The sequence below is a fragment of the Rousettus aegyptiacus genome, unplaced genomic scaffold (assembly GCF_014176215.1).
Source record: "Rousettus aegyptiacus isolate mRouAeg1 unplaced genomic scaffold, mRouAeg1.p scaffold_m13_p_11, whole genome shotgun sequence".
NCBI lineage: Eukaryota > Metazoa > Chordata > Mammalia > Chiroptera > Pteropodidae > Rousettus > Rousettus aegyptiacus.
The window spans coordinates 59,209,286-59,230,865 of NW_023416286.1; the positions used below are offsets into that span (position 1 = coordinate 59,209,286).

The 21,580-nt window shown below is 39.4% G+C and overlaps 1 protein-coding gene across 2 annotated transcripts; it reads left to right on the forward strand.

The window, feature by feature from the left end:
* Nucleotides 1-390: 390 nt before the first annotated feature.
* On the forward strand, nucleotides 391-19,462 carry OXGR1 (oxoglutarate receptor 1). Of its 2 annotated transcripts, none has more exons than XM_016123121.2 (2): nucleotides 391-578; nucleotides 17,371-19,462. In XM_016123121.2, the coding sequence occupies exon 2, from the start codon at nucleotides 17,443-17,445 to the stop codon at nucleotides 18,454-18,456; it is 1,014 nt and encodes a 337-aa protein (XP_015978607.1). In that variant the 5' UTR covers nucleotides 391-578; nucleotides 17,371-17,442; the 3' UTR covers nucleotides 18,457-19,462. The 2 variants fall into 2 exon arrangements, with proteins under 2 accessions (XP_015978607.1, XP_015978608.1); XM_016123122.2 differs by lacking the exon at nucleotides 391-578 and adding an exon at nucleotides 12,458-12,508.
* The last annotated feature ends 2,118 nt before the right edge of the window (nucleotides 19,463-21,580 follow it).

The following is a 21,580-nucleotide window of genomic DNA, read 5'->3' on the forward strand; positions in this document are numbered from 1 at the left end:
ACTCTGAATTATAGTTGTTGTTATGTCCAATGCAGTGGCTGCCTTGTCCCTGTCATCAGAACATTTTTTAGAAGGCTCCCTCTTAATATCTGTGGCTTGTTTGGGTTGATTGATGAACTCACAAGTCATGGAAAATTCTGGGTACCTGGAGAGGTTCCTCAAGGAGGATTTGCAAGACACTGAGGATAGAGTGCTTTTCTACAGTGTTCTAGACTCAGCCTTGTCAGCTGACACTCAGTTATAGGCACAATGCCTCTGGCACCCTGCTACAACCAAGGCTAGGTCACAGAGAGATGGCAAGAGCAGAGGCAGGTCCAGACTAGTCTCTGTTTACCCCTACACACATGCGTGGCTGAGGTCGGCACACAAGGACAAGGAGAGGAAGGATGGTTGCTATCACTTGGACCTCAGAGCCCAGCACACTGTGCCCTGAATGCAACATACGAGCTCTCATTCCTTGCTTCCAAGAAAATGGCAGAGTGGTGAGAATTTGTTCTCTAAGACCCCTACCCTACACACGGAGAAAGGTGAGGCTGAAATGCAGCTCACTAGAGAAACATGTGCATATGGCCCCACAGGTATGTCCATGAATATTCTCTGAAATAAGTTAAAGACGCTAAGAGTGCTTGGCAATGCCCTGTTATGTATGAGGAGAACACATTATTTGGAAAGTCTTAGTATCCTCCTTGTCTCTGATAACTTAATAAGAGAAAAGCTTAAATTGTACTTAGAGACAGCTTTCAAAAATGTCGGTTACAGATAACTTGTGTACTCAGTCCTTGGAAGAGGGAAAACAAGTTACTGCTTTCTTCTCATTCTCTCTCTCTCTCTCTCTCTCTCTCTCTCTCTCTCTCTCTCTCATTCTTTGTGTGTGTGTGTGTGTGTGTGTGTGTGCTTGTGTGCATGTGTCCTTGCCCAACCACACATGCATGTGTGTCTATGTGTGTACACAGTGTTGCAGAATGACTACATGGCTCCTTTTGGGCAAATTTGTCAAGGTCTTTCTTTTGTCTTTCAAGGCACAATTATCTTATGGAGAGAGGGCCCGCTAATAAATTACACATGTACAAATGTCATGTTCAAAAGACATGATCGCTCAAAACTCTAAACTAGAATGACCCAAATGACTGAAAGATGTTGGCTCTGCACCTGAGACTCAATGAGTTGAGAAGCTTATCATCTGTTTAGTCACTCAGAGATAAATCGTACCAGAAGCCAGAGATAATCCAGGTTCATCCATAGTTTATAAAACTATTTTGTGGCAACAAACAAACACAAAAAATCCCCAGAAAACCAGAAGTGATAGAAATCATCCTGATGAACTCAATAAAACAACAACAAATTTTGATGTTTCTTGTGGTCTACAAACATAAGAAATAATAACTTCCCACCTGACACTTCTGAAAAAGTTCTTAACTTTGATAACTTTTCCAGGGTGAACCTGAGTCAATCAAACAAGTGATTCCCTAATTCTAGGCCAAGTCTGACTTTATGGGCATGGAACCTATGGAGTAGCTTAATGTTCCTCATTTAGCTTAATGTTCTGCCATTGCTGTCTCGAAGATCTTAATAGTGTTACCTCTGAACTCATGTTTTGTAAGTGAAATATGATGGGACAACGGAGCAAGTGTATGAAGAGAGGAATTACATGCTCTATGCATGTCCACTACCATTCCTTCGAGCTTTATTTACAAAAATGCATTCATGACATTCAATAAGCAAAGAATGCTGGTGGACCTATGAGGGATGGGGCAGTTCAAGTCAAAGCATATACAGTGAAGCGTTAAGTCTGTGACTAAGTAAGAGGGGGCATTGGCAGTCTCTGTAAGCCATGCTTTCTATTTGAACTAGAACTTGCTTTGGACCCAGAAAGAAGGCAATAGTACTGTAATAACCACTAATGGGCAAGAAACCCTATCATATTATTTTTCACAACGTTACTTTCCTGAAATAAGCCAATGACTTATATTGGAAATGATGACATAGAAAGAATATTGTGGAAATGATAGGGCAACTCATAGTTCATTTTCTTTCAATCGTTCATTACTCCTCAGTAAGATGAAAATAGAGTTCACGGAATGCATGTGTATAAAAAAGTAGAATACAAACAGCTCAATTATTTTCGTGTGTTTCCACTGTTAGGGTAACACATGCATGTATGGGCTTTAAAACATGGCTCATACAAATCTGAAGATGCTTCCTATGAGTTAAGTGCTCTTATATTAATATTAGATTTTAAAACTGGCATTGTACCGTATAAAAATGACTGGTAATTTTTGTGCTGATCGTTTAAATCATTAATTCTTCTCCATTTACAATGGCATTAAATAGCAAACGAACAAATAAGAAACACCATGGCAAATCAAGAGAGAGACAGAAAAAAAAAGCTTATATTTTAAACCTTTAAAGACATACGTCTCCTGCTGTTTAAACAAGGACCCTCATATTTTCATTTTGTAATGGACCCTGCAAATTACATAGCTAGCTCTGCGCAAGGCTTATTATGTGCACAGGTCCATTGTACAAAAAGAGACTGCATTAAGTGTGTACTACAGGTGACAATATCAGGAAAGGATATGATCCAAGAGCTCAGCCTTTGAAGGGCAAGTGACTAAAACCACTGGGTGTAGATATTATGAACACCAGGCTTCCTGAGAGCTGTCCTTTTATCATAATTGGTCAGCAGGACTGCTTCTAAGGAGGAGAGTCTCCTAACACTTGCTTCCATCCTTGCACACTCTCATACCCCTGCTCTCCGCCCACACGGGCCTCACTGTGATGTGACCACAGAGACTACAGAAAATCAGGTTTGAAAGTGGTTCTGAGGGAAAGGAGTGACAATATTTCTTTTTAAAATAAATATATAATAAAATAACAAAATATGGATGTATCTCTTCAAAGAATATCACTTGGGGATTTTGGCAACCTATTTGCCCCTAGTTAAAAATAAAGTAAAACAGAAAGCTCAGCTATAAGGATTCAAAGGATGTCTGAAGCCGCAGGACCAGTGATCAGCATGTTTTGACATGGAAAGGAGGGCGAGGGAGGTCTGGAAAGGCCAGGAATAAATCACCTTTGAAGATGGAGTAGAGATGAGCGAGTCATCTGTTCTCAAAGTATAGATTAATCACAAGGAGCATACAGTGTCTCTTCAATTGTCACAGGGCAGTTGTTAAGAATTTCACAAAAGTCTGGATATAGTTAAACACACAATCAGGATTAAAGGAGGATTTACAATGAAAGAGGGTTTAATTTTTTTTTTTTCCGATCTAAAGAGATATCAATCTGGTATAATTAGGAAAGGAAGAAGAAGAAACAGCTTAACGATTTTAACTAATAATCATACATCAAGCACAAAGCAGAAAAGGGAAGACTCCTGAGGAGTGTCTATAAAAAGTCAAAGAGAGAAATAGCTGTTATATTAAAACTACTCGTGTTTTTATTTTTTCTAAATGTGAGCGCTGAGACAAGCCACTCTAAGATTAAACACGATGCTATCTTTACATCTTAGATGTGTCACATTCATTTCAATCTCCTCTTATTCACACCAACTCCTCCACATCCAGAGCTTGTCCATCGCAGAGATGAAATTGTCTGACTTATTATTGAAAAAGCCCAGGCTAGTTAAAAACTATTTGAGGTTTCTTACTCAAAGCAGATTTCAACTTTGATTTTTCAGAGGTTAATAGGTTTGTACAATGGTCTGTTGGGTCAACAGGGCCCTAGAAAAAAATTAATCATGAAAGCAATTCAAAAGGTCAAAAGGAAGACATTGAAAATGTTATGGTAAAAAAAATTGCAGAGCCTGTTATGTGATTTTCCGAGTTATTTTAATTCAAACTCAGAAGCATGACAAAGAAAATAAGGCAATGTTACCCAATGTGGTTGTTGAGAGGGAAAAGGGACATCAGACACTAGCAGGGTAGGCAAACAAATTTCAACAGCTCATCACAGCCAAATGCTCACTAAAGAGTCTAATGAAAGAGGAGAAATTCTAACAGGGGTAGAAAGGAAAAGGAATCTCAGTAACAATGTTTTTTTAAAAAAATGTTAGATGAAGATAATGCAATTAGCATTGGCTGCTGTAGAAAACGTAAGCAAAACGCTGAAGAATTTGGATCTCTCAACTTCCATCAGACTGTAAGAGTGATTAATGTTCTGTTCACATGGCAAGTAGAACATGGGTACAGAAGCTGCGAGCGATGCTGCAATGATTTTCTCTGTTGCTTACAAGCTAACTATCCTGTGCTTGTCATTAACAATACCGTTTGGGCTCACGAGTGGCACAGGTTGCATTTTGGGTACCTCAGCAAAGGAGGGGGTGTGGATGTTTTACATGGTGAGTGCTGAATGTGTGCCTGCTGGGGGGTATGGTCCTTCTTGGTCCTACAGGTAAAGGCAAAGATGATGTTCATGTGATATGGTAAAGTTTCCCTTAAGCTGGCAAGAGACTTGGCACTGACCCCTAAATCTATTTGTCTTCCAAAAAAAAAAATGGCAAGAAAAGAGCTACGGAACCATGTGATCCTGGTCCAACATTCTTTTTACAGTTTCAAGGGCCAAAGAATAAAATGAGGAAATAAAATCTTAAGTGCAAAAGTAAACACCAGAAGATGAAGACCTGAACCAATAACCCCCCAAAATATATAATAAATATAATTCGACATATAAATTACATAATATGGAAGACAAAATCTTTAAGATAACAAGAACAACTTGGTTACTTTGTTCAAATAGCTTCCTGAGATGTCCTTTTTCTTAGTAGAAACTTGCTGATAAAATATTTAAATGAAAAGCCTGCCCAACAGAAAAACTAGTGGTCAATAAGGTAATAAACACATTTGAGTTAGCTTTTATTACACTTTCCTGCCCAAACACTTCTAATGGGTCCTTATTGCCTATGTAATTAGACACAGATTCTCATCAAAACCTGTATTAGTTACCTATCGCTGCATAACAAATTACCACAAACTCAGTGGCTTAAAACAACACACATTTATTACCTTACAGTTTTTGTAAGTCCAGGGTTAGAAGTGCAAGCACGACTTGGCTGGTCCTTTGCTCACTATCTCACCAGACTGCAAGGAAGCTGTTGGCCAGGGTTGGGTTCCCATCAGAGGCTCAATGTGGAAGGATCTGCTACTAATCTCCCTTGGGTGTTGGCAGAAATAGTTTTCTTGTAGGCTGCAGGAATCATAATTCATGATTCATGGCAGCTTACTTCCTCAGAGCCAGGATTGGAGAGAGAAAATTTAGTCTCTCCACAATATAACTCTTATTCTACTTTTTAGGACTTACCTATTCCCACTACTCTTCTAGATGTACTTTTGTTTTTTTAATATTCCAGGAAAACTGGACCTCATGCTATTACTTGAATACATCCTTCAATTCTAAGCCTCCATATTTTTACATAAACTGATGCCTTTTCCTAAAATTCCCTCTTGAAAAAATCTAACTTTCTCTAAATGCTACCCAACATTCATCTCAAATGTGTGCTATATTCCTTTTTGAAATGTAAGGTTTTGCTAATACTGCTCATGACAATCATCCATCCCGACATCTATTTTTGGTTCATTTCCGAGGAATCAGCTTTAAGAAGCACTGGCTGCGGCTCAAAAGGTACATTTCAAAAGATCACTGGTGCATGGACTGAAACCCAGTCTCCAGACCAGTTCCTCACTTAATTTCTCCTTTCCTTTCCTTTGATTTTCCAAGCATGTTTTGTTTTTCCATTATTGCCCTACATCACCTCTTCAGCTTCATGTAGATACCTGACTATCCAGATTATGATTGGTTTTCCAGATACTTCTTCTGCTCCAAGTTAGAGTTGCCCTCATCTGCTTTGAAGTGCCCTCCATTCAGTCTTCTTCTCCCCATTGAAATGCTTGGTTCTCATCCTCAGCTGGTCCCTTTATTCAGGAATTGCTTTACTTTGGAGAATGAGAATCACAGATAAAACTCATTATATGCTACCCCCTGGGCCTCACTCCCAAAGTGTGTATCAGTACACCTGGTGTGGGCCCCAAGAATTTGCCTTTTTTTCCAAGTACCCTAGGAGTCTCTCATATAGCTAATCCAGATCACACCCTGAGAAACAAGGTTGTACCTATTCACTCCACTTTCTAATTTCAAACCTTCCTCAGAATTCTCCAGATTGCTTCTTCACTCTTGTCTCAATCTCAACAGATGATTTAGCCCAGTGGTTCTCAAGCTTTTCTTTATATTATAATCACCAGGGGATCTTATAAAAATCTCAATTCCCAACCCACTTCTTTTGAAGTTAATTATTTTTTAATCAAACTATAAACACATACAGTAAAATGCACAGATTTTAAGTGTACAATTTAATGAGTTTTGACAAAAGTAGTCATCTTAATAACCAACACCCTAATCAAGATATAGGATATTTACATCAACCTAGAAAGTTTCTTCTTACTCATTGTGTAAACCCTCCTCTCCTCTCAGAATCAATCACTATTCTAATTTTTATCTCCATTGATTTTTTCTTTGGCTTTATCTCAATGGAACCAAGATGGACTCATAGAAAGTTAATTTCTTTGTTTCTGGCTTCTTTTGCTCAATATAATGTTTTTGATATTCGTCCATGTTTGTTATCTTAGTCTTTAAAATTTTTGAAGTATTTACAATGTGTAGTCAAGTTTGAGAATCAAAATTTGTCCTAATCATTTTCAAGTTTGTAGAGTGTGCTAACCTGGAGAACATTAAAAAGTATCAATATTCATGCTCGCCTTCACAGTTTCTGATTTAATTGGTCTGGGGTGAGAGCCAAGCATTGGTATTTTTGAAAGCTCCCCAATAGATTTTAATATTCTACCAGTATTTAGAACCTCTGGATTAGCATCAGAGATAATGAAATTCCATCTCAAGTTCATGCAAATCTTCCCCCATCCTTCTTTCCTATCTCAGAGGAATTGGTGGCCTTTCTCCTTTATATTTGTGCTCCTGACCTAATAACAGCTACTATTTTATGAATGCTTATTGTATGCTAATGACTGCCTATATATTATCTCATTTAGGTCTTATAATAATCATGTTATCCCAGTTTGAAAAATGAACAAAATAATATTTAAAGATACAAGTTGTACAGCTTGTAGAGGAAGGAGTCAGGATTTAAAAACCTATTTATTTGCTAAGCCATACCTCTGACTATTATTATGTCTCATGTTCATTAGTTACCCTTCTTCAATTTTTATTTCTCCATTGGCTTATTTCCATCAATCTATAATAATGCTTAGGTTTTGTCTATCCTAAAAAGTAATAAAAACTTTTCTTTAAACAGGTCAGCCTTCAAACTATTTCCTTATTTCTTTCTTCCCATCGCTTGCAACCACTGTAACTTTCCATTTTACTCTTCCATCCAGTGCACAAACTAGCTTCGGCCCCTACCCATGTGACTGAAATGGCTCTCTGGTCACCAATGATTTCCTAATTGCCCCATTCAATCTTTCAGCTTAATTTTCATTCTGTTAAATTCTTGACCACTCTTTCCCCATGTTCTTTTTTATATGCTCAACTGATTGGACAGAGGCCAGTGGGAGACAGCTTGGTCTCAACTTGAAACTAAAACCTCAAGGAATTTAGCATTAATTAAGGTCAAATGAGGAATTTTATTTATGGTTATAGCAATAACTGCCTAACAACAATAGGCAATTATTATTGCCTACTATGTACCCATTTAAGGTACTGTGTAAGATCCTAAGTGGATTTCTCTTGAGGTGTAGACAATACTGTTGGTGAGGCAAGACTAAAGTTTGTAAAACTAATAGTTTGTAAAGCTATTAAACAGTTTAAAAATGAATAAATGTTGGATCATGTGGTATTGACTATAAGTACAACAGGTACTCAAAAGAGAAAAAAAGTATTTCCTGGCAAAGATACTCATAGAGTAGTTAGTATTTAATTAAGTATTATAATATATTAAAATCTTATCTTTATGACTACTCATAAAGTAGTTAGTACAGTCAGAAAGATGGGACAGAGAGGATGGTCCAAGCAGGAGACCCTGTACCAGCAGAGGCAAAAAGCTCAACCTGATGATGGCTTTCTCTATCCTCTGGCTTTTCTACACTCCTTTCATTTACGATATTTCCTTTAGTCTCCAGGCTCCATTTCTCCCTGCTTCTATTGGTCACCATAGTTCTTATAAAACTCTTCCTGAGCAGACCGGCAAGCCTATCCTTGGTTGTGGCCACCGGTCTAGCTCTATTAACTGCCTGGGTCTTTATCTACTTTTCAAAGACCCTAACCATCTCCCAGATTATCCTGGGATTGGATCTAAGGATAGACAGTCTAGTCAGTCTCTTTCCCAAAAGTTCTCTAAATTCCTTAGAAAAGCTCACTTTCAAAGAAGTATCCACAGCACCACATCATTTTAATAATATTTAAAAACCATCAAATGATGTTTACATAGCACCACAGCAGATGACTCACCTTGGCACAGCAATATCATGCATACTTTGCTAAGAAACTGAGCTTTAGATTTCTTGTAAGTTTTCACAACTAAAACCACTTTAATCTGGAATGGACTTTAGAAAGTGTCTTATTCAACCTCCACTTTTCCTAGATGGAAAACTGGAAAGGTAATTTTCTTTCCCAGCTAATTGAGTTGTTTTCCAAACACTAAAATTCAGGCCTCAAACTTTGGAGACTCTCTCCATTATGCCATAATGCCTTCCTCCTCACTTTAAAAATATTGTAAGAATCTGGAAGGTATTGCAATAGTTGAATTTGTTGCCTAGCAGAGTATAGATTTTAATTTTTTATTTTGCTTCATTTAAACAGTATATCTTCACTGAGAAAACAATTTTAGAAAACAACTTATCCATTTTTTTTTAATTCAAGACAATTTATCTTATGAAACTACTGCATCATACCAAGGCATACCATTATTGTGGCCAAAGTCACAAAAAAACAGTCTGAAAAGATCATATATGGTATTTCAAATATAGGTTTTATTATTATTTAGGTTTGGTAAGGCTAACGTAACAGAAGATGATCACCATTGAAAAGATTGTTATACTCAGGGATCCCAAGAGGAGAGGCATGCCACACCACAGGGGCCACTGGGAAAGTGCTAGGGTTGGTCGCGAGGTAGAAGGAGGGAAAGAACTGTGGCGAGAGGCTTTACTGACCTTTCTGTGAGAAGGAACAGGCGAGGCAGGGAAATCAGGCTCGGGATCAGCTAGTTTGCATAATTTCAGCAGCCTCTGGAACAGGGGCTGCCCTTGGATGTGTGATTAGGGCAGAAAGATGGTGGCCCAGAGTGTGAGAGCTAAATAAAGGAGGTGGTTGGGGATATGGGCTCTGTGATGATTGCTTTGCATTTGAAAGTATACTCTCTGGCGAGTTTACCATCTCTAGGAATTGGCTAACCACAGAAAGGGCTTTCCTGGGTCACTACATGTCAAAGCAGCAGAATACAGAAAATAATAGACATGGTTAATACGAATGGTCAGGAATGATGAGGTATGATAACCAGGGCAAAGAAAAATAGAATGGTCCACATTGTCACCAATAATTCGTTCCTTTCTCACTCAACTCTAAGAACTAAGACTGGCTCTAATGTTACTCTTTCTTCTTCTCCCTGCCAACCCCCAACTCAAAAATTAATAGCTCTTTGGAAAAGCATCTTGAATCTGCCTTCTTTGCAGAGTTTCACAGGGCTTTCTGGAGCAGTAGGCTTTAAGATGTCAGTGCTTTCTAATTAGAGAAATTCTGAGTATCCAGATTATCCTGGAAATGTGCCCCTTTGTCTGCCTCAAAGGAGCAGTCGCAGCACATTGCAGGTGGCACCTGTGCTGCTCACATAGCTGTGAATGTTAAGTGCTGGAATTCTGCTCTATTGGGTGCTCATTTTAAAGAAGAAAGTACATTTCTGAATCTGGGCAAGAGACCAATTTTAACTGGAAGTTGAATTTTATCCTTATGTAAGTCTGATTTAGGATTATTAAAAGACAACTTCGAGGTCCTAAATTTGAAGTTTAAAACATAGTCTAAATTAGCAATATCATTTTTGAATGCAAGTTGTTTTAAAGATATATACATTATATTATTCTCTTATTCAGAGATGTTTAAGATTTATATTGGTTAGTATTTTATTTTATTTTTTCCTGCAAATGACTACTTTATAGGTGAAGATTTTGAGTTGTAGTAAACAGATAAATGATAAAATATAAAGAAAATTAGCTCATAAAAATCATCTTGTTGGTGAGCCGTTTAGACTGTTGGAATAAAGCACATTGCTTCTGATAAAGCGATGGCTTCAGTCAAGTGGCCCAGCCACCCCTAGCACAGAGGAGTAAGAGCAGAGGGCTAGAGCATTGGTCTTACCCAGGCCTCTCTGGCCCTGTCCTCGGGCTTGTCGCATGGACTGCTCTAATTTTCAGTGTCCTCTTTTTTAAAGTGAGACCATAGGACTGAATTTTTTAAAAATAAGATTTTAAAAATTATGGTAAAATACACACAAAAAGTTACCATCTTAACAATTTTTAAAAAGTGCACAGTTGAGTGGTATTAAGTCTACTCCATGTTGTAGTATGTGTCAGAATGTTGTGCTGGGATCACCACTATCATCCGTAAAACTCTTTTAATTTTATAAAACTGAAACTCTGCACCCATTAACAAACACTTCCCATTCCATCTACTTCCAGCCTCTGGCAACCACTATGCTACTTTCTGTCTCTATTAATTTGACTATATATATACTGCATGTAGGAGAAATCATACCATACTTGTCCTTTTGTGACTGGCTTATTTCACTTAGCATGATGTCTTCAAGGTTCATCCATGTCGTAGTATGTGTCAGAATTTCCTTCCTTTTTAAAGCTGAATAATATTCCATTATATATATATACCAGAGGTTGTTTATCCATTCATCTACTTATGGATGTTTGGGTCACTTCCACATTTTGGCTATTGTGAATAATCTGCTATGAACATGGTGTACAAGTATCTCTTTGAGTCCCTGTTTTCAATTTTTTGGGCTTATATACCCAGAGGTGAAATTGCTAGATCATATAGTAATTCTATTTTTAATTTTTTGAGGAATCATCTTACTATTTTCCACAGTGGCTACACCATTTTACATGACCAGGATTGAATATTCTAAAATGTTCCTTTCACGTCTAAAATTCTAGGAATCCATATTTGTTTTTAAATAATCTCTTTAAGTCATTTTCTCTTTATTTGGAAATCTTGATCACCAGAAAAATGCTCGAATGTCTTTCATGCCAGAAGGCCTTCACTGATTTCATTCTCTTTCACTTGGATTGCGTTCACTTACAGCACCTTCATTTACCAGGGTCAAACCCTATTCGCTTTTTAAATTAATTGTTTGTTTGTTTTTTCAAGGACATATACTCTGTGAAGGCAGAGATTATGCCTTATTCTTTATCTTTTCAGTGCGTGATACATAATAATAAAGCAGCAAAGGTCTGGTGAGTAAAAGTGTAGACTGATTGGAACAAAATAGGGTCAAACAATTCCAAATGACAAATTGAGGCAGTGATTTAAAAGAATGAAATTGTAGAATACTTTTCCTCTGAATGCAAAATGTTTTCTGGGAGAGCCTGGGATGCAAATAATAATGATAAACGTAATAAAAAAAATAACTAATATAGTGTCGCCCTAACCATCAGCTAGGAAGGATCTTCTCACTGGGCTCTGGGATACCTACCTGGTTTAACAATCTTGCTCCGGCTTGCTGGCATGTCCAGAGGATACACTGGTTGTTTTAAATCCCATCAACAGGGCAGTACAGAAGGGAAATTCAATGCCCATCCACAGGAAAAGGATAGAGAGAGGTTTCTCCATGCATCCCCACTGGGCAATACAAAAACTTGTTTTTGGTGTTGAAAGGGATCCTATAGTTCAATGATTGGGAATTCTGTTCTCTTGGACGATGTAGCTGAGTTTCAGAGAAGGGAAGAGGCTGTTCCCAAGTGATAAGGCAAGAGGACTGAGTCCTAGATCTGAAGATGAAGACAGCTCTTCCCACACAGTTAAGAACTATTTTTAAATCACCTTGCTGAGCAATGGAAGACAGGCCCATAGGACACTTCAGTGGACATCTCTAATTTAGAGGGCCAGAATTTAAGTCGTTCCATTTCATGCTAAATTAAAGGTCCTAAACTGTGGGCAAAGAGGTGATATTTCTGGACCCAGAAAACAGAACTGCAGTCTTCCTGGGGCGAAAGCCCTCCTCCTAGGCTGTTCATGCACCTCTGCAAATACTCTCTTTCGCTCCAAACCGGCATGGATGTTCAGCAGTCCCCGGGAGTGAAGCTGCTATCCCTGGGTGGCCTGGAAAGCGGCCGAGGGAGGATGCTGTCCATTGTCTGCTGGGGCGGGACCTGAGAGCTCACCTGCCTCAAAGGGGTGGGCGGGGCAGGAGCGACGCGCTGGCGCCAGCTGAGACCAGCCCGCCACCAGGGTGCAGCCGCGCTCCGACAGCAACTCGGCGCTCGCAGCGGCCGCGCCAGGGTGCCAGGTGAGCCGAGGTTGGGGAACCAGACTCCGCGGGCCTGAGGGAGTTGGTTATGCGGCCCTGCGCTGATCTGGGACCGGGAGTGGGAAGGCGGGGCGCCCGAGCCTGGGGGAAAAGAGAACCCCAGGGTACGTTTCTGCAGCAGGAGAGGGCTGGGGGGCGGCCAGAGCAGGGGCCCCCAAGTTCTTCTCTTGAAGGCAGCAGGGGCAAGGGTGCATTTTGGAAAAATAAAACCCTAGGATGGCCTGAGATTTGTTTCAGGGAGACCTGGAGAAGTTGTGGATTATCGATCTCATCTGTCTTTTTCACAATAAAGCATGGAGTCTTTGGGGGGACTTTGGCGACAAACAGTTCATCTCCTACCTCTATTGATTCTGCCCCCCGGATGCGTTCTTGGTTCATACGTGTGGTTCTGGGCTTTATCGTGTTGGCAATGCCCAAGGATACTGCCCACAACCCCCAAAACAAGCAGACCGGCAAAACTTTTTCATCTGAAATGCCTTTCTTTTGTCTTGTTTTGTGCTATAGATTAAGCAAAACTAGTTTCGAATGGTCTCTAAACCTCTAAATGGTATGTATGTACCATTTTTGTGTCCATCCGTGCATTTTTCTGTGAAGAGCTTCCCTGTTTTTATTTGGTTCTCCAGAGATCAATAGCTAAAGAAAATCAAAGCTTTGGGCCTAAAGGTCTTCAGGGTGCCTGAGTTGCAGATCTTCCTTTGAAAGCTGGGATTCAGGGAAGAGCTGGGTGGAGGGATTCCTCCGGGATTAAGGGAATACAACATTTATCCAAGTCATACATTTTTCTGGGTTAAGAATCGATCTGTTTCCCACTAGTAGGAAATCAAATTAGTTTACAAATATGTGGAGGAGGAAACCAAGATGAATCTTTGTGAATGAGAGGTCTATCTAAGTTTCTTCTTGGTAACCAAATATGACTCCAGCTGCGGAGTCTTCCAGAACGCTGAAGGAAGGTGATAGGTGCGGCGGTCGCGTTTATGGCTCCCTGGTCCACCTGCAGCTGGGAAAGGAGGAGAGAATGGGGATTAACTCAGCTTTGGAGGGCACCAGAGAACGCAGAGGGTGTCTGTGGTGAGTGGGGAGCTGCAGTGGGGGGAGGCTATTAGATAAGGAATTTACTACAAAATTAGCAGGTACCCTTAAAAATCATTTTAACATTAATCCTACTTTACTTGTTCCTACCAGATGGGTAAGAATGCGCTATGGATGTGATGTAATATATGCTGCCACTTGATTAGATACTATTTCTGGTCCTGCCTTCTTCATTCACATAAACATGGGGTTCATGGGTAAGCTGGCATAGTGGTCCTCAAGCTGAGTGTTCCCCAAACACTAATATCTTGCAATTAGCCTCAAACAATCACAGTCTTGTCCCACTTTCGGAGAAAAAAAGTTAAAGGTTAAAATTGTGTTTTTCCTTTATAAAATTGTCCCAAATCTTTGGTGCTTGCTTTTATTTGTGTGGCATCCAGTTTAGTTCAAAATTATTTATCTGGTTATGTTGAAGCTTAATAGATCATTATTTCTCATTTATCTAGAGCCCGTCAGTTCCAGGTGATCTATAATCTCCCTTCGTTTGAGATCCACTATTGTAGCAAAGAGTAGGGAATACACCACATTATTTTTTAACGTCCTTTGAATGAAAATGATTTCTTTTTGGACATCTGGTGCTCTGGGCAGTAGCAGTGAATTGCACAGGACCCTGGGACTGCCGGGGAAAGAGGCTACTTCATTCTGCTTGGCTCGCAGCCTAGAACAGTTTTTGTCTGCTGTTCTTAACTTCGCACATATTTTGTAAACTCAAACCATTCTTTTGGTGAGATTTATGGGAGTGGGGTTAAATCTTTTAGTCAGCCCCTCCTCCCTTACAATTGGTCAATCAGCTTCATTAAATCCCAAGCTGAACTGTTGTTTTTCAAAACAATAAGGTGGTTGTTTCTACCTACAACCTGTCTTTTCCTGATAAGATTATTGTTTAAAGTGGCCCCATAACATGGCAAGGCAATGGCAGAAATTAATTTTGCACTTTAAAAGTCATTAAAGAACCAAACTTTTTTAAAGAAATAATAGTTGCTGCTTCACTACACCTTCAGCACAAGAGACATTTCGCTGATGTTACTCATTGTTCTTGTGGGTATACAGCATATATTTATCGAGCACCTTCTGTGCGTTGGGCCTCTGGGGGTAGGACGTGACTTCATGTTTCTGATTTCAAGGAGCTGACAGACATGCAGTGTGGATTTAAATCTTGACTTTCTGAGAACTGACTTCAGGGAGTGCTGCTTCGCTAACTGCCTGACCATGATCATTTTCTTTAGGTTCAAATGATTGCCTCCTATCTGTCCATGAGCCCAGGCAAGGTGTTGGCCAAGGGAAAAGCTCTCCACAGCGGTTTCCTGGCCTCACAGCACCCTTGCCGGCCAACAGCGCCTGACTCCTTTCCCCTCTAGTGCTACGTAGGTGATAGTTCTAGGAATAGCATTGCCAGTGAGAGATAAGGAGAGAAATATTTACTTTTAATAGGTAATACATAGCCCCAGGGAGCACTGGCTTCTCCTAACAGCTGCCAAGTGGCAAGTTTTGCATCTCCGTGTCATTCTTTTTTCCAATTTATTCAGAATAAAGTAATAAATGTTTAAATGCATTTTGATCTGCACCCTAAGTGAGATCTGGAAGAGTATAGTATATTCAAGATCAATCAACAGAGAAGTCTACTAATTTCAAATTTAAGTTGGGCCAGTACGAAATGTACCTCTGTAGAAAAGCTTGATAGTGTAGATTTTAGTACCAAGTAACAGTAGTAATGGTGGCAGACACTGATACAGCACTTACTATGTGCTAGGCACCCTTCAAAACACTTTATTTATATTAACTCATTTAATCCTCTCTCAACCCAAAGTGGTGGATTCTAGTATTATGGGCATTTTAGTCTTAGATCACACAATTTAGGAGTTTGATTTATCGAGCTCTTCCAGAATAAATTCTAATTCATCTTTGCTGTTATAGGGCACTTATTTGCCTTTTGTCTGCTTGTTGTGAGAGGTAGCCCAGCTCTGCAGACAGACTACCCTATCCTGTATCTTGGTTTAGCACTAATATCTGTGTGACCTTAAGCAAATCACTGCCTTCTCTGTGTTTCAGTTTCTTCATCTGTAAAATGGGGATGATCACAGCACTACCTCACCAGGTTGCTGTAAGGGTTAAATGAATTTTACATATAAGACACATAGAAGAGTGCTTTGTACACGGGAGGCACTATTTTATTATTAGCAATTTTTTTCCTTTCCAGCTTCACCTCCCAGTGCCCCCAATATAGTAGCTGTACTCTGCTGCTTTGAACTCCTCTTGATCTCCTCAATTCTATCATATCTAGGTGCCTTTGCATATGCTGTTTTCTTTGCCTGGAATGCCTTTCCCATCCTGTTGCTAGTGTCTGTTTAAATGTTCCCAGCTACACGACCTTTGTTCAGTGTCCTCTACTAGTCTCCAGGTAGCTGTTCCCTCCCTTCTTCACGATCACAGCAGCTTTGTACCATTCATCTATCAAAGGACTGGTGATTAACAACTACCTAACATTTACTGAGCACTTATTATGTGCCCAATTGTGTTCCAAGTGTTTTCCTTGCCTTGTTTTTTAGTGTATTGACAGCCCCATGAGGTACCGTTATATTTTGTTAAAATTATTTTCATGTCCATTTTCCCCAGTAGACTGCAGTAGTGGTTTGTACATCTGTGTGAGTTATTCATTTTGTATCTCTAGGACCTGGCAGAGTGCCTAATTAATACACAGTGGGCATTCCATAAACGTGTAAGTGGATGCATTTTACCAAAGGCTATTTACATTTGAATAATAAGTTAATTGTTAGTAATTCTTTTATATGATCTTCATGCTTTTCTCACTGTAGAAATCCACTCTCAAAGTTTTAGAAAACACCCGATAAATGAGAAGAAGGAAATTAAAATCCCACTCCTCCCAGCCCTGGAGAGAGAGCTTAAACGACTTGTTAAAGGACAACTACTCTTTGGCTAAACTGAGAATCAAGGTCAGGCCTTCCGGTGATAGAGCCCAAGCTCTTAAAGCAGCTCCTCCTCCCCCTGTAGCCCCCAGCCCCGGAACAAATTATGTTAGCAATTAAAATGGGTTGGAAGAGCTGACATTTAAAATTAAATCTACCGTATATACATATCATGTTGCAGTGCATGAAATCTACGTTTTCAATTTTTCCAGTGTTCAGTCTTTCAATGCCTTTGCACTTCCTGTTCATCAATTATTTAGAGTAATACAGATTAACAGGCAGCACAGTGAGGTAAGGTAGAAGGAGAATAGCTTTTAACTCAGATGAGCTTGGGTCCTGATCTGAGCCATGCCACTAGGCTGCTAGCAATGTTACCAGGGACAGGTTGCATAACCTCCCTGTCTTCATTTCTTCTGTGAAAGAGAGATAATAAGAAATACTTCTCAGCATTTTGTCAAGTTTAGAGGTAAAGTGTGACACACTTGATTAATGATGGGTCTTCTTGTTGTTAAATCTCTAATGGTGATACGCTATGGCTTGCCTAAACAGCAACCTTGTCAAATTGTTTTCCACGGCTCTGCGTGGATTTTTTACCCCAATCTTTCATATTAATTCTCACGGTAATTTAACTTTTATATTAGTATTAGATGTCTTTAGTAACTCGCCTCACAGCCATTTTCTTAGAAATTCAATTTCTTCTCCACAGGATCTCTTTTGAGATTAAAGAGGAAAAAGTGGCAAATTTAGGATGTTAGAGCCATTTTCATTTAAAAGTGGATCATTGTTTTTGTTACCCTAACATTAATGTTTTCTATTTTCTTTTATCAGGGAGTTGCTTCTGTCGATTTATATTGCCAAACTGAACTCTCTTGTTTTCTTGCAAGATGAAAGGAGACAACCATGAATGAGCCACTAGATGATTTTGCAAATGCATCTGATTTCCCTGATTATGCAGCTGCTTTTGGTAATTGCACTGATGAAAAAATCTCACTCAAGAGGCACTACCTCCCTGTTATTTACGGCATCATCTTTCTGGTGGGCTTTCCAGGGAATGCGGTGGCAATTTCCACTTACATTTTCAAAATGCGGCCCTGGAAAAGTAGCACGGTCATCATGCTGAACCTGGCCTGCACAGACCTGCTGTATCTCGCCAGCCTCCCCTTCCTGATTCACTACCACGCCAGTGGCGAGAACTGGATCTTCGGGGATTTCATGTGCAAGTTGATCCGCTTTGGCTTCCATTTCAACCTGTACAGCAGCATCCTCTTCCTCACCTGTTTCAGCATCTTCCGTTACTTTGTGATCAATCACCCGATGAGCTGCTTTTCCGTTCACAAGACTCGATGGGCCGTGGTGGCCTGTGCTGTGGTATGGATCATTTCCCTGGTGGCTGTCATTCCAATGACCTTCTTGATCACATCGACCACCAGGAGCAATCGTTCTGCCTGCCTTGACCTCAGCAGTTCAGAAGACCTCATCACTATCAAATGGTACAATCTAATATTGACCACAACTACTTTCTGCCTTCCCCTGGTGATAGTGACACTTTGTTACACAATGATTATCTACACCTTAACCCAAGGACCTCAGACTCATAGCTGTCTTAAGCAGAAAGCTAGAAGGCTAACCATTCTGCTGCTTCTCGTGTTTTATATATGTTTTTTGCCTTTCCATATCTTGCGGGTCGTTCGGATTGAATCTCGCCTGCTTTCCATCAGCTGCTCCACTGAGAATCAGATCTATGAAGCTTATATTGTTTCTAAACCATTAGCTGCCCTGAACACCTTTGGTAATCTATTACTGTATGTGGTGGTCAACGACAACTTCCAGAGGGCCATCTGCTCAACGGTGAGATGCAAAGCAAGTGGGGACCAGGGGCAAGCAAAGAAAATCAGTTACTCAAACAACCCTTGACATACTTCATTACTCAACATTAGAGGAAAGTCTACTAATACTTTCCCTAGAAATTCAGAGAAGTGCAGGATATCTCCCTCAATGGACTCTCAGCAAATATTGTGTATTCAGGTAATTATGTGCCAAAGCCAAGGCGGAACTGCTAGGAGTTCTTTGCAACCTATTCATCAAGATCTTCCATTGGGAAGATATAAGATTGGGCTACCTGCAATCAGTAAAGGATTTAAATATAAAACTGGAACTATTGAAAAACTCAGGGCCATGTCGGAGAACACTTGTGCTAGGTGTCTCATTAAGTTAGTGCCAAGATAGGAGAAAACTAGTTTTTCACTCATAGATTCATACTGCTTCGTACCGAGCCCTACTTATATTAAACCCCTAGATTATTCAAGACATTATTTCTATCTTTTTCAACATTCTTTTTTTTGTTTGTTTTACATTTCTTGTCATTAAACCTTTTTAAAAAAACTTTGCTTTGAGATTATTAAACTATATTTTTCACTAGCCTTTTCCAGTTTTGTAGATTAAAGCAAGCTAGATCATACACTTGAGACAATTCAAAGATGTCACTGCAAATAGCTAAAATGAATACCTGTAAGATATTTGGGGTATTATGTTTTCGTTGTAGATCATTTTCAGCAAAATTGTTATTGATATTATCAGGTCGTATTAGTAATTATCAACATGTCCTGGGGAAGGAGGGAGCACTTTTGGGGAACAGAAATGCTTTTAAGTACCATGTATATATTGGGTATATAAAATATAACATAGTTTTGATTTCATCTGTGGTAAAATATTGGAGGAAGCACTAATTCTCTTTAGATACCTTTCTCTTTTGAGACTATCATGAAAATATGCCCTCTAGTGTAATAGCTAAAGCTATCTTTGAATTGTGTATGTGCATAATTATCACTAAGTGTAAATATTTGAGGAAATGCCTAGTCTGAATATTTAAAACCCTAGCAAATGTGTTGATATAATTAATAAACTAATTTAAAAATCATTGAATAGGCTGGTAGTATTTTTCTGTGAAAGTGCAGCTTTGCCACAATTATATTTACATGAAGCTTATGCTTTCCGTGTTTAGAGAACAAAAATAATTTTAAGAATCAGTTATAGAATAAGGCTGGAATAGATGATTTGAGCAGAAGAAAGCACACCTCAGGAGTGCTTAGTGGCTTTCATGTTCTTCTAGGACATTATATCTGACTTAGACTTAAGTGAAGATATTCCTCAGAAACCTCTGACAGATATGCCGGGGTGGGGGGTGAGGGACAGGAAAGCCAGGTTTCTGTACATGGACTTTTCTGCATGATGGCGCTCTCTCCACCCATTACCTTCTGAGCCAATTTCTCCTGTGCCTTTCTGTAGCATAAGGAATGAGCTACTTCACTAGAGGCCCCGGCTTGCCCATGCATGGGGGTGCCCAGCATGGAGTAGCATTCAAAGGTCCCCTTGGAACCTGGAAGCTGGGTAGCTCTCCTCTCCCCTCTGTCTAATACTCAGCCCAGCTTCCGGGCCATCACCAAAGTGTAGCCAGGTGGGTCTTTATACCACTGCTGTTTTAATTCTAGCCCTGGGCACAACTCCCTTTCCTTTCTTTCTCTTTCTCTATTCCTTTTTATTCCAAATATTTCATCCACCAGAGAAAAACCACTTTAATCTCCTTCATGTCTATTTCAACTTGTCTCTGTCATTTCTTTTATCCCTTTTCTTCTTTCCACCAATCTACAGAACAATAAATCATTTCTCTTTCTGATATTAATTCTTCTACTTTGTATTTAGTCCTTATTCTGCTTTCTTAGGGACATCCCCTGACACTCAATCTTACTTTCTCAATTTTTTAAAAACATTTCTATTACCCTGGATAATTGACCTTAGCCTGAGACAGTGTATAATTTTCCTTTATCCTCAAAATACCTTCCCTCGATTCAGCTGTTCTGTAATTCTGTCATCTGACTAGCACCCTGCAGTTAAGGGTCAGGTTCAGATGACTGTCTGCCCTCCAGGGTTCTGCTGATAGAATATAATCACAAAGATCCAAGCTAAATTGGATTCAAAGGGTAGGTTTTATTTTCCAAAGTAAGGAGTTCAGGGCTAATTGTGCTGGAAGATGCAGTTTGGAACTGAGGCCAAAAAAGAGATTGATGATACTTCTAAAGCTAGAATGGGACCCGAATGACCTTGCCTCATTCACCTAGTTGTAGGCAGAGAAAGTCTGAGAACAAAAGGCAGAGCTCTGACTGTCTGCCAGAGAGGGAGCTGTCTGGTCTGCTCTCCACATAAGGACTGAAAGCTCAAGTCAGGCTCACTGTATCCAGAAAAACCTGTTCAGAACTTTGGAGACACAGTAAACCCTCCACTTCGTTTTTAACTTTATTTCAGGAAAATTTTTAAATAGACACAAAATCAGAGAAAGTAGTAAAATGACTTCACTTACTCATGCCTTAATTTCACCAACAATTAACTTCCTACCATTCTAGTTTCATCTATCCCCTCTTGTGATTTTTTCTCTAGAATATTTAAAACCAAATATTAGAAAACTTAGTAATTTCATCTATAAATGCTTCAATATCTATCTCAAAACACACAGACAAAAATAAAGCTTTAATATTATTTAATATCTAATCTGTATTTTTATTCCCCTGGTTATTTCAAAAGTCTTTTTACAGTTGTTGTTATTGTTGTTATTTTTCAAATCAGGATCCAAACAAGGTCTATGCATTACACTGGGTTGATGTGTCTATTAAATTGTTTTTAATCTATTAGAGTCTCCTCTCCTTTTACTTATTGCCTTTTATTTACTGAAGAAGTCAAGTTGTTTATCTTGTGGAATGTTCCACACTGTGGATTTGGCTGTTTGAATTCCATTTTACTGTTTCTCATGTTCTTCCACGCCTTTACTATAATTGGAAGGTAGAGCTAGATATTAGATTAGATGCAGATTTTTTCCTTCCTTCCTTCCTTCCTTCCTTCCTTCCTTCCTTCCTTCCTTCCTTCCTTCCTTCCTTCCTTCCTTCCTCCTTTCTTCCCCTCTCCCTCCTTGTCTTCTTTTCTCTCTTTTCTTTTTCAGAATCACTAATCCAGCCGAAGAGGTGTGTAGTGTCTGACTACCCTTCATTTA